The 9,651-nt window shown below is 38.1% G+C and overlaps 1 protein-coding gene across 1 annotated transcript; it reads left to right on the forward strand.

Annotated features, from left to right (window-relative positions):
- Positions 1-3,951: 3,951 nt before the first annotated feature.
- On the forward strand, positions 3,952-4,743 carry LOC107513972 (proline-rich protein 23A-like). Its single transcript, XM_016151224.2, has one exon. It carries the CDS (start codon positions 3,952-3,954, stop codon positions 4,741-4,743), a length of 792 nt encoding a protein of 263 aa, XP_016006710.2.
- Positions 4,744-9,651: the final 4,908 nt, after the last annotated feature.

The following is a 9,651-nucleotide window of genomic DNA, read 5'->3' on the forward strand; positions in this document are numbered from 1 at the left end:
TAAAAATTGATTACCATGTTTGCTTCATTTTTATGAGAAATAAAATATTATTGGTCATCCTGAAGTCAACAAGATGATTTCTTTAAAAACATTAATACTATTTCGATATACATTTCACTCTCGAAGTCTGACGACAGTTTTCTTCTTGCTGAAGAATATCCTTTAATAGTTCTTTCCACTATACCCTATATGTGGTTTACCCTGTCTTGGTTTTATAAGTCTGAACATGCTTTTGTGTGATAAACGCTCTTACTCTTATATGTCTGAAAATGTTTTATTGCATATTCTTAATTCTAAAATGATGTTTAACTAAAGTTATTAGTCCATTGTTCTGCCATTTTGCTGTTGTTTTTGCAAGCAAGAAGTCTTCTGCCGATCAATTTATTATTCCTTCTATATTTGATTTAGCTGTTCATTTCAGTATTTTTTTAATGTTTCTTTTCCTTTGGTGTCCTACAGTTTTATTGTAATATCTCTGGGCTAGATTCTATTTTTATTTGACTTGATGGAATTTAATTAACTATGATTATGGGGGATTACCTCCTGGCTGAAATTCCACAAAATCTTAGGTTCCATATTTTTGAAGAACCCACACGTCCCAATGTTTGGAAAAAACATATGCATATATGTATATACACAATCAATCTCCCATGACTTAACATCTTAATGTGGTATGTTGTCTATGCCTTAATTCCAGGTTTCTTTCATCTTTAAGGCAATTAATTAATCATTTCATCAGCTGTTTCCAGTATCTGTTTAAACTTCTTTAAGAAAGTTTCATTTCAAATATTTTTTTTCTTTTCAAGATTTTTACAAGATTTTAATCTTGTTGCAAACTTTCCCAGTTAGTATTATAAACTCCTACATTTTTTTCATGAATGGTATTCCATCCTTCATGCTTTGAAAATTTTTAAACATTAATAGCTCAATTAATTCAATTTCCTCACATGTAAAATTTATTATGTTTTTAATCACTTTGGACTGCCTCATGTGCTTAGTAATTTTCATTAGCTGGTACATTTTGAGTGGAAATTCATCTTCTGCATCCCACAGTTATAATTTTTACAGTTTTCCACTTCCTACTGGACCACAACTCAGAACCAAAGCTTTTGGAACCTTTGTAACTTCTCTCTCTGAAAAGCCTTAGGTCTAATCCCCAAGCAATCACACAGTGGCCATTCCCAATTTCAACCTGCCTTGCCTTGATCAGGCACAGCCATAAAATAATGGTCAGTGCCTCTTCAAACTCTGATTATTGGCAGTAGGTTGATTTTCAGCCCCCTCGAAGGAGCAGAAATCCCAGTTGCCAATATATATTTTAGTCTCAGTAACACAAATACATCAAAATATCAATTGTCCATTTAGAGATTGGGTTTTCTACTCTATTTCTGGTCCCTGGAGGTGTGTGTCTTTTGAAAGTAGATGTCTATATTTCATATGATTTAGTATTTCCTATCTCTGCTTCCAGTAGAGGGAATCCCCCTACACGATTATCTTGTCCACAGTTTCCACTATAACTCAACCATCCCTCCCCCTTCCCCCATAACACATTACTTAATCAGTCACAAATCCCAGCCTAATCTTGTTATTCTGAAGAGGAAAGATGGCCCTGTTTGCAAAACTATCTTCTATTGCAAGAGCCTCATAACCTATGCTAGAAATAACTGAGGACATCCATTTTCAACAGTATGTGAACCAAACAGCCCCCCAAAAAATCTTCAAGAACAACACTCTTGAAACTGATGGATAAAAATTATTTCGACATTTTTAAAGGCATATCACAGCTTGTAAATGTAAAAGAAATCCTCCAAGGTCAAAAATGGTGATGTCACAAATCCGGAGAGGAAAGTGGGTGCTGAAACGAGGGTACATGGAGGTTCCTGACATTCTATAGTGATCTAGAGCTTTGGTTTTAATAGCCAATTTATGGGAAAGAAAAAAATTCAGTGGTCACATAGCCTTGAAAAAAATCCCGGGCTTCATGATGCCTCTAATAGGTAATCTAACCAGGGGGGTGGTGGGGAACCTCATAATATAAAAAGAGATGGGACTTAAATGTATCTGTCTCAGCCTTGGCTCCAGGTAGAATAAAACACAATCTGTTCAGGGTTGGTGAGGGGACCTGAGAGTTCAGTTTAAGATATTCTCTGGTAGACGATGAACTTGACAAAAGTAAAACAAATCTTCTTGAAGAAGAATATACCTTATACCCAGGGCTAAGTATCTTCTCAGAGATAACCTTCCAGTGATTCTAAATTCACAATCCAAAATCAATGAATACAAAGGAAACAAAACATAATAAGTGAGAATGAGAGACATCCAAAACAAGAAAAAGGAGAATCAGTCCCTCAAATGATAAAGATTGATGAATTATCAAAAAATATTTCTAAATAAGAACAAGAGGAAAAAGCACAATGAGATTAGTCTTCATGATCCTGTGGCAGATAGAAATGGCAAGCCTTTCAGCATTGAAGGGTGGGGGAGCATATTTCCAAGAATATACATAGTTCTGAAATATAGTATAGAGTTGTCATTCAGAAAGCACAACTTTCAAGATTGAAAGAAAAAAATACAGATTTAGACAGATTACTGTAAGCCCACCAAACACAAAATTCAAAGAAAATATTTTTTATATTCAGAAAGAAAAGACAACTATAATGAAAAGGCATATAACACAGAAGATGTTACATGAATGGCCAATACATATATGAAAATATGATCAGTCTCATGAGTAATCAGAAAAACAACATAAACACATGATGAAATACCATTTTACACCATCAGGCTGGAAAATGCTTAGAAATTTAACCATACTAAGTGTTGGCAAGGACGTGGTGCATAGGGAACACTTACCACAGATAACAGAAATATAAATAAGGACAAATACTTAAGAAAACAGTTTGGCCTTATCTTTTATTGTTAGAGTACCACACTACTACCCAGCAATCACATCTGGATTTTTTTGCCCTCAACATACAGGTAAAAAGCCAAAGATCTCTTTAAGTTAAACATGTTAGTATTTAATTCCCAAATCCAACACATTCCAAGTATTTAATTTTATAAAATTTCCTTCTCTCCTCTGAGCTTCACTAAATGAGGATTGAATAAACTAATTTTTATAACACTCGGTATAATACAAGTCAGATGGCAAATTCACCTTGAGTACAAAAAGTTAACCGCATGATAAATTTTTGCTACTGTTATTAATAATTACCACAGCCTGACCTCTAACAAAAAAAAAAATGCAGTTTCACTTGATTATTTTTGAAAGCTTTTTTATTTAAATATTTTCATTTCTAATTTCTCTCCTGAAAAAAAAAAAAAGAAAAGAAAAGAAACAAGAACCATTTAGTGGGCTGGGGAAGGAGTGGTCGGAGATATGGTAAATGCTCTTCATAGCCTCCGGGAAAATCTTAGAAAATATTAGACAGGGGCTACTTCTAAAAGTAAGCAAGCAGTTTATGAGATTGCGTTTTGGCTACTCCCTCCGCCCCGCCCCCACCGCACACACAATACACAAGAATAAAGGCCGCGGGGCCCCCAACGTGTTTCCAAGGAGCATTCCCCTACGCTTTCCAGAAAACCCAGCCTACTATTGCACTGTTCCAAACCTGTTGCTCTCATCGGCAGGAGGTGGGGCTTGTAGTGAGACATCCTGGCGGTCGCAGGTCACCTGACATCTCACGTTGTTAATCATCCGGTGCGCATACGGGTCGGCGTGAGGAGCGAAAGATAAGACCGCGCGAGGCCAGGCTCTGCGCCTTTGCGCTCTCCTAGAAGCTGAGACTGCCAGCCTCCCAGGAGGCGCCCAGGATCTCTGAGGACTCGCCCCGCGTCGCACAATCCTGACCCTCAAGCGCAGAGGCCCTCCGCACCTGTCATCGAGGTCTGTCACTAAGTGACACTCCTTCTCCAGGGCCCGGGAGCTCCATCCTCAGAGCCATCAAGGGGATGGGCAGCCGGCTCCGCAGCCCCAGCGCCTACCCTGCGCCCCGGTGGGGACCTCGGCCAGGAGAACCCGGCCCCGCCAAGCGCCGCCGAACTGAGGAGCCCGCGGACCTCGAGTCCGGGACGGCGTCCAGCCTGCAAGATCCCGCGGGGCCGCCGGCCGCAGGGGCGCTCACTTCCGTGGTGGTGCTGGCTGCGGGCTGTGCCCTGCAGCTGCCCTTGGACGACGTCGACCTGGTGCTGGAGCCCGAACCAACGTCGGTCCTGCATGTGTCTCTTGGAGATCACAACCTCATGCTGGTCCCCGAGGTCCTCCTGGGTTTGGGAGACGAAGGCTTAGAAGGGCAGGGCCGCTCGCCCCTAGGTCTGGAACCTGGCACTCCCCGGTGCGCTCTTAGGGAAGACGTCGCCGTCCAACAGGGATTCTTCTGCGCATGTGTCCCAGAGATCGCCGCCCAAGAAGAGGCCTATGAGGAGGACTTGGACCCCGAGTTCGAATCGTCTTGGATGGACCCTGAGCCCAGCTCAGGCGCCGGGTTCCACTACTCAGCTAGATGGGTGACTGGCCCCCACCCGTACAGCCCCATCTCAGAGCCCGCGTCTCCGGCCCCCACCCCTAGTCCAGAGAGACGTTCTCCTGGTACCTACTTCAACCTAGACTTCCACCTTCTGGAGCCCTTCCCGAGCTCACCACTCCAACCTCTACCTCCGTCCCCGAGTCCGGGTCCCCATGCGCGCCCCCAGCGCCCTCCTGGTCCTGCGCGTAAGGCGAGGAGACGCTTGTTTCAGGAATGAACTGCCCCATATCCCCTCGCCATCCGGCTTCCGGCGCTAGTGATCTACCCAGACCCACTGTGAGCACTTAACCACCATGCAAAGATGAAGCATCTTCATACGGTGGGCAGCTGCGGTTTTTGTTTTTGGTTTTTGGTTTTTTGGTTTTTTGGTTTTGTTTTGTTTTGATTTTTTTAGCAAAATGCCTGCTCAATAGCCGGCAAGGACATTTTTAAAAAGCACATTCTGGTAAGGACCTTCAGCAAAGAGAGTACACCACGTATAGACAACCATGGATTTTTAGATCCTTTGCCTCTACTCCATGAACTGTTTTTACCACCTCTGTCACCTTCGGACAACTCCATTCTTACTTCATCCCCATTCATATCCTAAACTCGTCTCAATTGTTTTTCCCAATTTATTTCTTTTTTCTCATCAACTCCCCATACATCTCTCCTTTCTCCCTATTCCCAGTCGTTTTTTTCTACTTTTTGTAGTTATGAATTTACCTATCTATTTCCCTAATGTTCTCTGGGGTACTTCTGATCACCATATTTTATTTAGCATGCACACTACTTATTAAAAAGATACTTGTGAAGGAGAAGCAAAGTAAACAGGGAGAAGTTGAGGGCTCCAGGTCCAAAACAGCCTCAGCCAACTTCATTGGGAGCTCTGGAGTTAGAATGGCTGGTCATAGTTGTCCCAGGTTAGACTGAAATAGCCCAGTTCCCTCATTGATCGTTCACTGGAAGTGAGAAAGGAGGGAAGGGCCATGGCCCTGGTCTAGGCAGCTTTCTTCTGCTTGAGACCATTTCTAAAGGGTGTGACAGTTGAAGGCTTTCTGTCCATAGCACTCCTAGCAGTACTGGGAACAACTCTCATTGAAGAAGAGTGATGCTTCACACTGTGCATCACAACTTCACTATATTGGTTCTTTTTATTTTGATATTCATCTCTATTTATTCTGGTCTTTATGACTAGCAATAAAGTAATTATAATTTTCTTCATGTAGGACTTAAATATTTGGATAAAGTCTGATCACCAATTTCCTTTTACTCTTCTTACTTTCCTAACACCTTTCCTTGGGTCTGGTCAATCAAGAAACATGCATATTGAATAAACAACACATAAATGTAATGCATTGGACTTTTTGGAAATATTTGTAAAACTAAAATATTAGTGAAAGCAATATTTAATGAAAGGAGAAAGCTATGACATTGGTTTGCTACAGAAACAGTATGTACAATGGCATATTCTCCTACACATTAACAATCAAATAGATATTTTTCAATTTCATGGCAGTCTAGGCTTTGCCTTGATTTCTTCTCGGGGTGATAAAAACAGCCACTCACTAGAATGAACTCAGCTAAGCAGCATAGATATTTGGTCTAATTTATTAAGCATTGAGCACATTTTCATGCTCATGAGCCCACTGTGTACTACTTCTTGGTTTCACTATAAATAATTTTTATAGGTAATGTAGTCATATCCTTTGACCCCCATTTCCTTTCCCCTCCCACCATTGCCAGATGATTCTCATCATATGAATTTGGTGGGTATCATTCTAGTCAATATATATGAATGCTACATGTACATATGTATAGATACACATAAACAATATGTTGTTTTATTGATAATTTACATAAGTGGAACCATTTTCTTCAGTTTACTTTTTCAACTTTATTTTTGAAATCTCTTATATATGGTTCATTTCTCCTAAATATTTCTATCATATGAATATATCACATTTTATTCATTTATTTATCAATGGATATTTATGCTTATAGTTTTTAGTATCACAAACAATATTGTAATAAAAATCCTCACCCTAATCATCTTATGCACCTAAGGAAAAGTTCTTCTACAAAATATATTTAGAAGTTGTATTGATGGGTGGCATGATATATACATTTATAGTTTTATTAGATATTGCCAAATTGTTCTCTAGAGTGGCTGCAACAGTTTAAACAGTCTCTAGTAGTCTTTCACCACACCATTATCACCAAACTTTAAATTGTTTGTCAATGGTATCTCATTTTTAAAAGTTATAATTTCCTAATTTCTGGTAAGATAATGCAATTTTTTATGTCTAATGGGAATAATATTTTTAAACTAATTTCAGAGCTATTTTCACTATGTCGTATTTCAATATGTTGTCTTTCAACTTATCACCCATAAAATCTAATGGCTTTAACCTTTCAGCAGGGGAGGATAGGTACATCCTAAATTAAAGCAGTTAACTTGCAGTCTGGAGTTTCAGAGCTGACTCTTTTTAATCCACTAATAGGCAGGTATCATGAGAATCAAATTTTCTCCAGGCAGAAAAATTAAATCTTAATTTCTTAAACAACTTTTAAATATCGACAGCCAAGTTTGGAAGTCTCAACATAGAGTTTTAATAGAAATCTTTGTTCAGAGGGGACTGAGAAGTTCTAACTGGGCAAGCATGGAAAGAGAGAAAGGCCACTCTTACCCAGAGTAGGATGTGGAAAAGCAAAGAAACAGTCTAGTGAATGTAAGCATTCATGACTCATATATATCATGACTTTCTAGGAGTAAAAATCCTCAGCATTGGTTGAGGAGAAGATCAAGAAAAAGGAAGTTTTCTTTTCAAACTAAACCTTACTTCCCATTTAAGAATCTGTGAAAGATAAGATGGAAGATGGTACCCAAACCAGGTTTGCCCCTCCATGTTCCCAGCCACCAACTTGAGGATAAGCAAGGGAAGGAAGGAAGCAGGAATCTAAACGGGGAAAATGCCAGAGATTCACTCATCTGGAAAGTTTATAGTGCCCCTGATCTTCTCCCCCAACTCCAAATCCTTTATACCAAAAAGGTAGAGGATCATGAGGTAGATAAAGTCAATTATGCAAAATAAAGCAGTTACATTTTCTTTATACAATTGAGTACAAATCTGTTTATTGACACATTTACTTCTGTTTATTGTCAGTTTAAAGCCTTGATTCTTTTTTCTATTAGACTTATTAGACTTTATTCATTTGCAATTTTTTTGATATTCAAGATACTAATCCTTTATTTGTTTTATGTGTTATAAATATTTTCTTCCAGTGTGTCCCTTTTTTTTAGTTTTTTAAAATTGTACAGACCTTTATAATTCTCATACAGTAAAATTTCACAATCTTTTCTAATTTGTCTTTTTTGGATCAATTTAAGAAATCGTTCCTGAGAAAGATCATAAAGATATTTCCTATACTCTCAAAATAGTTTTAAAGATTTGGGTTTTTAAAGTTATATAATTGTATTCACCAATGTGACCCCAATAAACTTAATTTAAAAAAAATTAAAAAGATTTTTTTTCTATTTTAGCTATTTAATCTCTTGGGATTTTATTTTTGTACATAGTTTGAAGTGGAGATTAAATTTTTTCAGGTTAAAAGCCATTGTCCCCAAATAAATTATTGACTAGCTAGCTCATCCTTTCCAATTCATAATGCCAATTCTATTTTATACAAATCTACATCATTTGATAGCAAACTAAAGATGATTTTAGATAAACAAAAAAACTGAATAACTTTGCCATCAGTAGACCCTCTCTTATGGAAGTGCTAAATAATGTACTTCAAGCAAAAAGATAGTAATCTGAAGGTGGAAGTTCTGAGAAGCAGGGCGGGCAAGGGGGAGAACAAAGAGAATACTATATATGTATGTAATGAATCTAAATGAATAATGTCTGACTAAAACATAATACCTTAAGGGGATTAAAAAAAGACAGTATTAAAATATATGCTGACCATCAAAAGAATGAGAAGACAAGCCACAGATTGGGAGAAAACATTTGCAAAAGATATATCTGTTAAGGACATTTAGCCAGAATATATAAAGAACTCCTAAAACTCAACAATAGGAAAACAAAGCAGTTCTAAGAGGGAAGTTCACAGCAATAAATGCCTACATTAAGAAACAAGAAAGATCTCAAGTAACCAACCTAATTTTATACCCCAAGGAACAAGAAAAGAACAAGCTAAGCTCAAAGTTAATAGAAGAAAAAAAAGGTCAGCAAAAATCGATGAAATAGAAACTAAAGCAATATTAGAAAAAAATCAATGAAATAAAGAGCTGAGGTTTTTTTTAAAGATTAACAAAAATTAACAAAACTTTAACTAGACTCAATAAGAAAAAAAGCACTCAAATAATAAAATTAGAAATGAAAAAGAATGTGTTACAACTGATGCCACAGAAATACAAATATAAGATCTATGAACGATTATAGGCCCCAAAAATTGAACAACCTAGAAGAAAAGGATAAATTCCTAAAAACATTCAATCTACCAAGACAATCATGAAGAAACAGGACCAATTACTAATGAGATTGAATTAGTAATCGAAAACCTCCCAACAAAAGTCCAGAACCAGATGGCTTCAAGGTTGATTTCTACCAAACATTTAAAGAAGTATTCATACAAATCCTTCTCAAACTCTTCCAAAAAATAGAAAAGGAGGGAGCACTTCCAAACTCATTTTATGAGGCCTGCATTACCCTGATACTAAAACCAGACAAGGATGCCACAAAAAAAGAAAATTACAGGCCTAATGAAATAGACATAAATGCAAAATTCCTCAATAAAATATTATCAGACCAAATTCAACAATACACAACAAAGGATCATAAACCATGATCAAGTGGGATTTATTCCAAGGATGCAAGGATAGGTCAACAACTACAAATCAATCAGTCCCTCTTGGGACTTCCCTAACCCCAAATGTCAGATGAGTAGTTATCAGACTAGATCCCCAAGGGCCCTCCCAGCTCTATCCCTTGAGACCGAAGCTGGGAAACATCCATGACAGGTAAGAGTAGAGGGTGTAAAAGCACCGGAAAGAGCAAGAGAGGTAGGAGGAGGGAAAATAAGGGCACTGTCACCTGGCAAACTCCTCCTAGACCTACCTCTCCCAGGAAGCCTTCCCTAA

Source organism: Rousettus aegyptiacus, unplaced genomic scaffold (assembly GCF_014176215.1).
Source record: "Rousettus aegyptiacus isolate mRouAeg1 unplaced genomic scaffold, mRouAeg1.p scaffold_m13_p_4, whole genome shotgun sequence".
NCBI classification, from domain to species: domain Eukaryota; kingdom Metazoa; phylum Chordata; class Mammalia; order Chiroptera; family Pteropodidae; genus Rousettus; species Rousettus aegyptiacus.